This window comes from Agrilus planipennis, unplaced genomic scaffold (assembly GCF_000699045.2).
Source record: "Agrilus planipennis isolate EAB-ADULT unplaced genomic scaffold, Apla_2.0 scaffold55, whole genome shotgun sequence".
Lineage (NCBI taxonomy): Eukaryota > Metazoa > Arthropoda > Insecta > Coleoptera > Buprestidae > Agrilus > Agrilus planipennis.
Genome location: NW_020438918.1, coordinates 1,549,624 through 1,562,430, shown reverse-complemented (window position 1 = coordinate 1,562,430; position 12,807 = coordinate 1,549,624). Strand labels below are relative to the sequence as shown.

Here is a 12,807-nt window from a genome sequence, read left to right as displayed (position 1 = left end):
GCTGGTGGGCGGGCAGTCCCTCCGGACTATGCCGGAAGGTAGGGCGGAAGGCCCTCTTCAGCCGCCTTTCAGGAATTGTGGGAATGGGTGGGTGGTAGATCGGGTGAGAAAGATGAAACGGACGAAATGAAGACAGAAGAGAGTGAAAGATTATCTGTGGAATATTACTGCTTCAGCATTTGCCTAAGTGATCCAAGGAAACCACAGAAAAACTTGAGCCAAGACAGACGGACCCGGAATCGAACCGACGTCCTCCCGAATGGTAAGCAATGGACTAAACCTCTAGGTCATGCCACTCGGTTTTATCATAGGCATTCTCTATGTAAATACGAATTCATATAGACTCAGTTTACAGTTACCCTTACTGTTCTAAAAACATTAGCTTCAAAATTTGGCCATCATCAGTCAACGTGAAGTATGTTTCTTTATTACTGATTACGCTTTATTAAAAAGACGATAGAATGTTCTGGCAGACATAGATTATTGCAACATCGATAACAGGTCATTACAGTCATAATAAAAACATTTTTTTCAGCGACAAATAAACAATTTTTTTCATGCAATATATTGACGTAATATGAATGTTATATCATTGTTGCTGCCGGTTAGTAAACAAAGAAATTTCTCGATCTTGATAACTAATATTTACAATATGATATAATCATATAATCTATGTTTAATCCGTTATTAAATAAATGTAATCCTTAAGGAAATAAATTTATAGGACGTACTGGAAACGAAAGCGATAAGAGTCATTCGATCATAATTTATTGTAAAAAAACATTTAGTGTTAGTGGGTTGACAAGTTTTTTAATCAGCTGTAAAGTATATGCATCCGTATAGATCAGAAATAGTCTATAGGGCTTAATCAATTTTTTTTATTTTACATTCGCTAGTGATAAAAAATTTTTATTCTGAAACAGTTAATCTTCCACAATTTCTGCATTGTTATTTAAAACGTCTTCCTCAAATTTTAGTTTCTTTGCTGGTGGTCCTTCTAAGCAATTATTTTTATCCATTTCAAATACTTGCGCCGTTTGCGAACATATTTCATTCCAGGCATAATCAATATCATCTTTCAGAGTCAATCTACTACAAACCACGAACCTTATGACGTATTTTTCTCGAAAATAACACGGTATACAATAGATATTTTTCCTCTCTGTCAGTAACTGCTGTAGCTTTTCGGTCAAAATATTTTTTCCTTTTATTCTAAAACAAACCAGCCCCAACTTCTTGGTGCTAACTTCGAATCTTTTGTCGTTTTCCACAAGTTCTTCGAAATAATTGGCTAATCCGATCTGTGTCCTGATATGTTTCTGAATGCCCTCGACTCCGTAGATACGCATGACGAACCACAATTTCAAAGCTCTAAATCTTCGACCTAAAGAAATCTGCCAATGTCTATAATCAGGCATAACACCTTCGTGTTTGTGTTTCAAATAAATCCTGTCCACGGCAAAGGTGTCCACCAAATGCTTCGAATTTTTCACCCAAAGGGCCGAACAATCCGAATTCACCAAAAGCCATTTGTGAGGATTGAAATTGAACGAGGTGGCGTATTTAACACCTTTCATGTAATGTTGGTATTCTGGACATGCAAAAGCCGATCCGGCATAAGCAGCGTCTATGTGAAGCCAAAGATCCTCTTCGTTACATATAGGTCCAAGTTCTTCTAAATTGTCGAAAGCACATGTACCTGTTGTACCTAAATATAAAACAAATAAACATTACGACAGAACCACGATTAATGTGAAAATTTATTTACTTTTTTCATCCACTCAAGTTAATGAGATATAATGAGGAAGAATTTATTTTATTTAGGTACCTCATTCACTTGAGGTAATTTACAGTGGATGAAAAAAGTTAAAAGTCAAAGTGTTTAATATATAACCACGATTGTTATAAAATAAGATGATATCAGTTGAATCATAAATTCTTATTAAGCTTTAAAAAACATTTTATACTTACAATTAAATAAATTTAAGTAGCCAACAATATTCATATCCTTATCATTATCCATTACTAATAATAAATTAGGAAGTTTACGTTAGATGATATGTGTATAGAAGTAAAGGAAAAGTTTAAAGTAGGTAAGAAATAAGAAATAGGTAAGACAGTTTGGTGGGACACCTTTATGGGCCAGTTAGAAACATATTAGGATCAAAAGCAGGAGTTATGAGGGGTAGAGGTACACCTAAACTAAATTATTATTATTATTAGCAAAAGACATAGGTTGCTCAAGTTTTGGAGAAATGCGAAAACATAGAGAAGTGAAGGTGCATGTCCAAGCAGTTAACAAATAAATACCTAGCGTAGCAACGACGTAGCATGGTATAAGTCCTTTCTTCCTGTCTTCTTCTATCGCTTTTTTTAACGTCTCGCCCCTTAAGATGCAATCGCTATCGGCCGGTAAAAGTCTCATTTTCATGGATCCGAGTATTCCAGCCTTCTCCACGGAGGAGTTAGCTTGATCAGAGGTATACGCAACAAGTTTCCCTTTGATATCGTTCTCAGTCATGTCTGGATGCTTTTGTTTAAAAGTCCGCACCATTTTTTCTTTCGCTGTTAAAAGGGCTATTAAAGTACTCTCGCTTGCAGAACCCTAAACAAAAGTTATATAATTTTATGTACGTTTATTTTTATCGGAATTAACAACACTCAGAATAGAGTATTTACAAGTTTTACATGACGATAAAATTTAAACGACAGAATTTTGAGAACAGAAATATTAAGTACATCAGAATTTCGTGTCGAAATGCGCGAACATACCAAAGTAACTGATATTTTCAAGGTTTAGTGGTATTTTAAGATAATTTTACCTACAAAAACTAATCATACTGTAGTTAAATACAACTCTTTTTTTTTTAATTTTAGATTTTGAACAAAAATATGCCATTTTCTTATGCTGAAAAAAGTCGCCAATATGTTAACCCTTTCTGATAAAATATAATGTTAAAGATACTGTTATTTGTAGATAGTACTTTACGTATATGAGAGTTTCTGGTAAAAGTTTATTATTCTTTGACTGCATACTGAGAAACAAAATAGTATAAAAATAATTGGTTGTCGTTTGTCTATGCTGACCTGTATGACTCCACCACCATTTCCACCTGCACAGTTAAGAAACTCTTCGGGCAAATGCAATAACTTTCCCAACCAGTTCATCATCATTACTTCGAGTTCTGTACATGCCGGACTGGCCTCCTAAAAAGGTCAAGTTCCTTTAGAAAGTAACAGCATACCATAACAACGCTTATTTCTACTACTACTAATGCATAAATATGTATTAAAATTGTATTTGTATAGGTAAGTGTGTAATATTCACGTAGCCCGCGTCTGATGTCTGCGTTCTCATGTCTCATTTCGAGAGAAATTCCGGTCGCATTTTCTATATTACGCAAAGTAGACAAAAAATATGTGACTGCTAAAATATGATATCTAACAGTTATTGTGTCACCTTGTGAGCTGTACAGGGTGACCCAAATATTAATGCTAGAAAATGAAACGGAATTGAATTTTCAAGGATTAAACGTTTCGAATATTTTACCATATATTAATAATGTACCTATTATATAACGAAATAGATCTTTCTCAGCAATTCGAAAAATATGTCTTCTTACGTATATTCAAGTTTAACTTGTTAACTGTTTATCTATAGTTATTGATCATGATTACACAAAAATTTTGTTTAATTAAATTAATTGAGTTCCTACAGGAATAATCGAGATTTACTATTTTAATGTAAATGAATCAATTGCAACAAAAACTAATCTTTTGTAATTCTAAATCGAGATTCATTTTCCAATGTTGATGACCACCAAACAGTGATCTTTTTGATTTTATGAAACGAAAGGGAAGGAAGAAAACTAAAAGCATCAACTAATAGAAAACGCTTCACAATTTTTTTTCCAATAAATGAAGAAGCTGATTATACGGGTAGTATTTTCAAAACATCATATTTCTGTGTTTGTGGTATTTAGTTTTTTCTTATTATTAGATGATATAGCAGTATTAGCATCTAGCAAAGACGAATTAGAAATAACTCTAAATAAAATGGAAGCGGTACTGACAAAACAGTACTGTATGAAAATAAATAAAAGTAAAACAAAAATACTAATATGCAAGGGAAACAAGGCAGGGAATGAGCAAATATAAAGATAAGAAACGAAAAATTAGAAGTGACTGATTTTAGGTACCTATCTAGGAAGTCAGATAAGTCAGAACGGAAGGAATAGTAGGAATATAAGGGATAGAGCAGGGTCGTGTCGCCTTCAATAAACAGAAGTCACTTCTGTGCTCGCGAACGATTAATTTAGAAATTCGAAAAAGGTTGTTAAAGGTATATGTTTAGAGTGCGACGCTATACGGGTGTGAAACATGGAAAAGAAAAGGTTAGAAGCATTCGAAATGTGGTGTTACAGGCGAATGATGAGAATACCGTGGGTAGAGAAGGTTAGAAATGGAGTGGTATTAGAAAGAATAGGAGAACAGAGGACTGTATGGAAGTCAATAAAAAAAAGGCGAGATAGGTTGGTAGAACACCTTCTTAGGCATGAAGGTCTAGTCAGAGACATATTAGAGGCAGAAGCAGGAGTTAGGAGGGGTAGAGGTAGACCTAGATTAGATTAGTGTTCACAAATAGTTAAGGATGTGGGTTGTTCTAGTTTTAGGGAAATGCGAAGTTTAGCTCAGGTTAGGAAAAAGTCGAGGTAGGTGTCCAACCAGTCTTAGGACTGACGACCTTATAATGATGATATAATTAGTTAATAGCAGTTACGGTAGTATTTCCCGCACACAGTTTAAAGTTGAACATACATTCTAAAGTTACAAGTTACAAGGTTTCGTTGTAAATCTAGAGCATACCCAATTAAATCCGACACAACCTATTCCAGCTGATAACATTTCGCCCACGACAGCTGGAAACGAGTTCGCTGTGGGACAATATGCATGAAAATTGGGAGAGTGCCAGTGTGTCACTCCTGGCATGATAACTCGTTCAACGTCCCGCAACACGTCCTGCCACTTCTCGCCGAACTGCGGCGCTTCCCCTGGTATCAGTTTTTCCAAATAGCCGGGCTCTACTGATGTTAGAACTTTCCTAAAATATACCGTTATTCACAGCGTATGCTAAGAAAGTAACCACCTTACATGTTAAAATATTATATTATATATCAAATTGCAGATTTGAATTGCTATTTCTTAATGTAAATAATTTCATTTCGTTTGCGATTAGAAAATTTATAAATTCGTTATCAAAAAGATTAAATAGCAGAGGACCAACATGCAGGCGCTGAGAAGCTCCTGATGTAACGTTTGTTGATGTACAGTAGAATCCGCTTATAATGACATCGAAGCGAAGCATAATCTTAGAAAATAAAAAACCTTCTATTTTGGTTAGTTACTTGGTTTAATAGAGAGAAAAACTACAAATTGTATATATTTATAAACAGAAAAAGAAAAAGAACGATGAATTGTAAAAATCAACATACATAAGAATGGTCAGAAAAATGAGCGAAAATGTTATTATTAATCATTTGGGTCACTACAACCAGATATGATTTCTTGAGAATCAGTCATAATAAACGATATGTCATTTTAAACGGACTCATTATATCCAAACTTTCCTACAGAGAATTTAATATGAAAACCAAACTTAACACTGCAATTACTTCATATTAAGCGGTTGATCAATATAGCCGGAGTCATAATAAACGAATTCCACTGTAGTTAAGCTATTTCTGACGTTTAGATACATTTTGAATTCGATCAGTTAAATAAGTAATTTAAACATTATATTTATCCTTATTTTGGATAATTATAAACAACCATTTGAATAGGTACTTTAATATGAAAAATTTCGACCACTAATGAATGTAAAGTATAATACCAGCAATTGTTGTAAGTAAATTATTTATTGAAAACAATAATTTCATTTTGAACTTCCTGAAGCGTTGAATTTTATTTCTTTAAATATTTCGTTATCTATCAAAAACGTATACATAGGTATTAATTACAAGCCTTTCGTAATCGTTCAAAAGAAAGTAGTAGTAATAGTATACACTCAAAAGTGTAAATTTATTACGCAGCTTCTAAATTTTCTTTTAACAGATTTTTATTTAGCTATCAATGTTTAGACACTTTCTACTTTTAAAGATTTCGTCGAGGAGATATTTTCGCTTAGTCACATAATATCTTACGATAGTCCAATTGATAAATTAATTACAGATAAAGAAACAATTACATGTGACCTTGTTAAGTCTACGTTTAGTTTCCTTAACCTTAAGTACTTAAATAGAACCATATTTACTTTGTACTTCCTCTTGTACATTTGCAGGAAGGACATAAAGTATGTACAATAACCACTCGAAATTTTTTTCTTGTACAGTAAGTTAAACAGCTAGTACTTATTTATTATAAAGGTCTTCATTAATTATTTATTTAAGTCAAGTTCAAGTATTCGTAGATGCATAAAATTGGTGATTTAAATGGAATTATATCGATTATATTATATTGTCTTTTCGTAAATCTAATAGTTTCAAAAATAAAATAGGTATCGTTATATCATGTTATTTATGCACAATTTCGATAATTACATCTTTGAAGATGTTTTTTGGAAACATTCTTACATTATGGTTGGGGGAGGGTATTAGTGTAGCGTGAAGAATTAGACAATGGGGGGTTTAGGGTAACGGCTAAATTTGACGTTCGCATAACAGTAACAAAAACGTAGAAATTTCAGCGTGAAGTGACAAAAAAGGGTATAAAACTTGAGTAACCAAGTGTGACAAAGGGGGGGAGGGGGAAGTAAAACGCACGACAAGGAGTGACAAGGGGAGATGGGGTTCAAGAGAAACAAAAGCAGCGTAAGATAATGCAGTATGTCATATGCATATATATGAATAGCTCATTTATAATTAAAAGAAAATTCATTTTAACTTGATATAATATACCCCTTCCACCTCTTCAGTCATCTTCCCATTCCCAACAGTTTCTTAGAGCTCATTCATGAAAAATATGAGATAAGGGATCGTGCATAAAATAAGCCACCCAGAATTACGCTTCCCTCTGCCTTTGCCCCACTAAGTCGCACCTTCAGCAACCCCCCTAAGAAACATTACGTCACAAAAGCTAGTCTGTCCCTCCCCTATAAACGATGTAAAATAGTAACGAAAATGATGTCAAGTTAAGAAAAACATTAAAATAAAATTGTTAAATTGCAAACGTCACCTTTCCTTAGACCTCCCTATCCCCCTTATCATATCTCATCACGTTAAACAATACCCCTCCTTCCCTCTTATTTATGAACGTATTTTATGAACAACCCCTATCTGATTATTAAACAATATCTTGTAATATTCTCTTAAATGTGAGAAAAAAATATACAAAACCAATAAGAGATTAATTTTCTCGTTTGAAATAATCTTTATTATGTTGTTTTAAACGAAGATGTTCTTATATTATTGATCAGTTATAGAGGAAGAACATAAAGAAGTTAGTTTCAATTTGAAAAAACTTTGGTCTCGTTACAATGTAATTTAACCGCTCTATTTAATTTATAATAATGTGATTGGCATTAATTTTTATTATAATATTAGTATCAACAATATTTTCTTTAGTTACCTCTCCCTAATAGTATCTGAATAATTTGCAATATAATCGACCATGGCTTTGCCAAACTCCCGAAATTGTTGAGAGTCCATCTTCTTTCGATTTGAGACGACCACGGCGACGCTCACTTCGATGACGGACAGCTTTCGCTTTCGATTCGAACAGTATCACTCTCACTCACTTTCTGTCATATTCAACAACAAACTGACTAATGAAGTTCCGAGGTGTTAAAGGCGAGAAAGCGCATCGAATTTAGCATGTAATCGCTTCGTTTCATTGGTACAAATTAGTGAAAACATCGTTCCCCCTCATACACATATCTTAAAGTGAATAGAACATATACAAGTCTTTTACTCGTCATATGACTATTTTCGTGAATAGAGAAGGTTAGAAATGAGAAGGTGTTAAAAATAGTAAGAGAACAGAGGACAGAGGGCACCTTCTTAGGCATGAAGGTTAGTTAGAAACATATTAGAAGCAGAAGCAGGTATTAAAAGGAGTAGAGGTAGACCTAGATTAGATATTATGGATGTTGTATCACAAATAACACTCTAAAATCCAACTCAATCTCAAGTGAGAAATCCTTACTTGCTACAAAATTGAAGACTGAATGTGAAAACGTGCCCAAGTTTTATAAAGTTTGATGTCTAAAGTAAAAGATATCTGCCCTGGAGATTATTAAATNCGTTTCATTGGTACAAATTAGTGAAAACATCGTTCCCCCTCATCATACACATATCTTAAAGTGAATGGAACATATACAAGTCTTTTACTTGTCATATGACTATTTTCGTGAATAGAGAAGGTTAGAAATGAGAAGCTGTTAAAAATAATAGGAGAACAGAGGACAGAGGGCACCTTCTTAGGCATGAAGCTTAGTTAGAATCATATTAGAAGCAGAAGCAGGAGTTAAGAGGAGTAGAAGTAGACCTAGATTAGACATTATGGATGTTGTAACATAAAAAACACTTTAAAACCCAAAATTCTACCGTTTTTGTCAACTCAATCTCAAGTGAGAAATCCTTACTTGCTACAAAATTGAAAATTGAATATGAAAACGTGCCTAAGTTTTATAAAGTTTGATGTCTAAAGTAAAAGATATCTGCCCTGGAGATTATTAAATGTTCCATATCTGTTCCCGTAACTTCCCTTTAATTCTCTACAGTCTACGTTTTCATAACATTGTCTAGCTTTTCATTTAAGCAGTAAATTTTACTTAGAGAAGCAAACAATACGTATGTACTCTCCTTTGACCGGATAAAATCGAGTTACAAGAGCTATTCTTTTAGACAAATTGTTTTGTATATCTCAGCTGACGATCGTAAAAATCTTTTGTATCTGAAGCGCCCTCATGAGCCTCCCGATAATTCTCTGGATACTCAAACGAGAGTGGCTGTTGAACGTGTGTCCACACTTAACGTTATTATTTGTCGTGGAAAAATCTGCCGGNTATGAAAACGTGCCCAAGTTTTATAAAGTTTGATGTCTAAAGTAAAAGATATCTGCCCTGGAGATTATTAAATGTTCCAAATCTGTTCCCGTAACTTCCCTTTAATCCTCTACAGTCTACGTTTTCATAACATTGTGTAGCTTTTCATTTAAGCAGTAAATTTTACTTAGAGAAACAAACAATACGTATGTACTCTCCTTTGACCGGATAAAATCGAGTTACAAGAGCTAATCTTTTAGACAAATTGTTTTGTTTATCTCAGCTGACGATCGTAAAAATCTTTTGTATCTGAAGCGCCCTCATGAGCCTCCCGATAATTCTCTGGATACTCAAACGAGAGTGGCTGTTGAACGTGTGTCCACACTTAACGTTATTATTTGTCGTGGAAAAATCTGCCGGTTCGTCGTCCAGTCACGCATCGATATCTAATCTCGGTCTTTAGACAAATGTACCACACGCACCATCTATACTTTTATTATTACGGCGTGGCGTGCTTACCATTTTGTCCGTCTCTGTCTGTCTCTCTATTTCGCGTGATAATTTCATTGTTTCTCCCTTGCGTGACCAAGTACGAAACCCTTTGTTCGATTAGGGAGCTCTCGTGCAGGTCAGGCCCTAATCTGTAGGTACTAACTGTCGCCAAAAGTTAAGAGCACTTTTTATCCGAGCTAAATAGTGAGTCAAAATGTGAAAGTGTTCTTTTATTCATTCTAGGAAACACGTTTTTTGGAGAATGGGTATGGGGGGGGGCTATCGTCAAAAACAAATAGTCTTCAAAAAACATTAGATAGACTAATTTTATTATATTTGTTGCACGAGGATTATAAATGATACTTTATAATAAAAGGTTGCTTATATGTAACCGAAGTCAGAGTAGTCAGGACAGAAGGAGTAGTAGGAATATAAAGCAGAGGATAGCGCAGGTTGGAGTCACCTTCAATAATACGAAGTATGCTTGCGAACGGTTAATTTAGAAATTCGAAAATGATTGGTACGGGTGTATGTTTGAAGCGAGACAGTGTACGGGTGCGAAACATGAACGGTGGGCGCGGCAAAAAAAGAAAAGATTAGAAGAGTTCGAAATGTGGTTTTATAGCCGAATGATGAGGATACCGTGGATAGAGAAGGTTAGAAATGAGGAGGTATTAGAAAAAATAGGAGAACAGAGGACTCTATGGAAGTCAATAAGAAATAGGCGAGATTGGTTGGTAGGACACCTTCTCAGGCATGAAGGTCTACTCAGAGACATATTAGAGGCAGAAGCAGGAGTTTAGAAGGAGTAGAGGTAGACCTAGATTAGATTTCTGTTCACACATAGTTATGGATGTGAGATGTTCTAGTTTTAGGGAAATGCGAAGATTAGCTGAGGATAGGAAAGAGTGGAGGTACGTGTCTTACCAGTTTTAAGACTGACGAACTTATGATGTTGATTTGTATGCAAGGTGTTTATTAAATGTACAGCACAACTTGAAGTGGGTTATTTCCTGGATATATATGTATATAAACAAGAATACATCAAGTAAAGAAAGTGAATATATAGATTGGAGCTTAACATTTGACTAGGTGTCATAAAGAAAGGTATCAAATTTCAAGGAGTTCAGCTACTCTAATTAATATTATTTCTTTTATTTTATTAATAAAAATCACAATCTACCCTGGGAGGTAGTTGCCTACCTGTTTTAACGTAACCTGCACGTTGTTTAATATCTAAAAGTCATCTTCAATGTACGTATAAAATATTGATGTTAATACCTGCCTGTCGTTGCGCAACATAGTGCTCCATATGCGTACATGTCCCCAATGACACCCCATTGACGTCGAACTCCACCCTCCATAATAAATGATGATGCTTTTAAAGCGCCGTTTTAGTTATTACCAGAATGACTTTTGCCGCACGCAATTGTGTCATTTTCACTGAATTCCATACAGCGAAATACTCAAACATGGAACAGTATTGAATATAAACTGCCGGAAAAATCTATAATCAGTTAAAGATATTGTACCTACCTACAATACTTCTCCTATATTTGTTTCTAACATATACTGAAGTAACAAAATAATAATACAAAAACACATAAGCATCGCAGAACACCCTAACTTATGAATAAATGTTACACCTAGTGGTATAAATTTATATTATAAAACCTACTACTGTTATTAATCATATTATACTTCGTTTACTTTCTGTAGCGATGTGACCTTCAGTTTGACTGGCGCAAGGTAGAAAAGAACAGCACTAGGCCTGAAAAGGAAGGAGACAACTCTCGGCTAAACTCTTAACCGGTGAGGAGCGTATCATCCGTACAGTACTGCACGGAAAAATTGATCATTTATCCACTACAATTGCATTGCTCAAATGTGCTGTTTTTGATACCATTTACTACTGAAAATATCAACGAGGTGTTTATTTATATTTGAAGACATATATTAAAGGCTTCAACGCTTGTTTTCGACTCGCACTACTATTCATGATTGAACAAAACTTTTGGCAGGTACTGTATGAAAAAGCATGTTTAATGAACAAGAGTCGAGAGTATAATGAGCTTTTTTCTCCCTACCTACGATTTTGCCAGCGCGCATCCAAGACATTGGAAGGGACACATCGCTACAGAAAGTAAATGAAGTATAATTAATGTGAAAATTGTTATTGTCTTATTGTCCTTGATTGGAAATGATAATTAATCTATCAATGCACTTAATCTCATTTCTCGTTGTCAAATAGGTTAAATGTTATCTGAGATGGATTTCTTGGTGATTATCATTTTTAGGGTTGCGTTACTTAGTTTGTATTTACGTAGGTTTAGAAAAGGGCGCGTCACACCGGTGTTCGGTACATGTTACACATATATATACTATTCGATGTCCACAATGGACCTTCTCCCCATGTCCACCCCCTTTTGCATGGCACGTGGTCATACACCACATGTTAGTCGCGTGCCGAAGAACTCTGTCAAGTGCCAGGCATACGTTGGATTATAAGTTTTATCATCAGTATATATCACCGTAGCAGTCGATCTCCTGGCCTGTTTTGTAAGTCTTCTGCACATCTGCTCCAAGAGCAAAGAATCCGGATCAGGAAATCAGTTTTGCAACCAACAGGGTAATATTGTCCTACTCCTAGATGGTTTAATTTTCAATCTCAAAAATCTATTAAAAACTGACTGTTTTTTAACTAGACGTTTTGATATTTTGTTGTTGTTTTCTCTAATTTATCCATTATTTAACCAAAGGCAAAGTATCTGCTTCAGGAAATTAGTTTCGCAACCAGCAGGATAAAATTGTCCTACTCCCAGATGGTTTAATTTTCAATCTCAAAAATCTATTAAAAACTGACTGTTTTTCATGACTATTTTTGAGTAATTGTTTTTGGTAATTTGTTGTTGCTTTTTTTTCTTTATTTATCCAGAATGTTCACTACGGCGAATTTTATCGGTGACAAGAATACAAATTTAAAGGGTAGATGAAAAAAGATGTTGCTTTTTGTAAATGGAAAATTGGAAACTGATATTTTCATTCATTAATTTTCCCTAGACAAAAATTTTCAGTCTCTCTCCAGCCTCTCAGAGTCTTTCAGCGTCTCTGAGAGCATCTCTCACAGTCTCTCAGTTATTGCCTAGGTGTTTTTATGGATCTCTCACAGTCTCTGTATGAGAGACTCGAACGATAAAATTGTTAATTCAGAGATTCGAGTCTCTCACAGAGAGACTGAATGAATAAAACTGAAAAATTGAGAGACTCGAGTCTCT

General features: G+C 34.6%; 1 protein-coding gene across 1 annotated transcript; it reads right to left on the bottom strand.

Moving 5' to 3' along the window:
- Positions 1-808: 808 nt before the first annotated feature.
- LOC112904224 (aromatic-L-amino-acid decarboxylase) lies at positions 809-7,792 on the bottom strand. Its single transcript, XM_025973730.1, has 5 exons — positions 7,624-7,792; positions 4,867-5,101; positions 3,088-3,207; positions 2,311-2,605; positions 809-1,708 (listed from the first exon to the last, which is right to left on the bottom strand). Exons 1-5 carry the CDS (start codon positions 7,701-7,703, stop codon positions 924-926), a joined length of 1,515 nt encoding a protein of 504 aa, XP_025829515.1. The 5' UTR covers positions 7,704-7,792; the 3' UTR covers positions 809-923.
- Between the last annotated feature and the right edge of the window lie 5,015 nt (positions 7,793-12,807).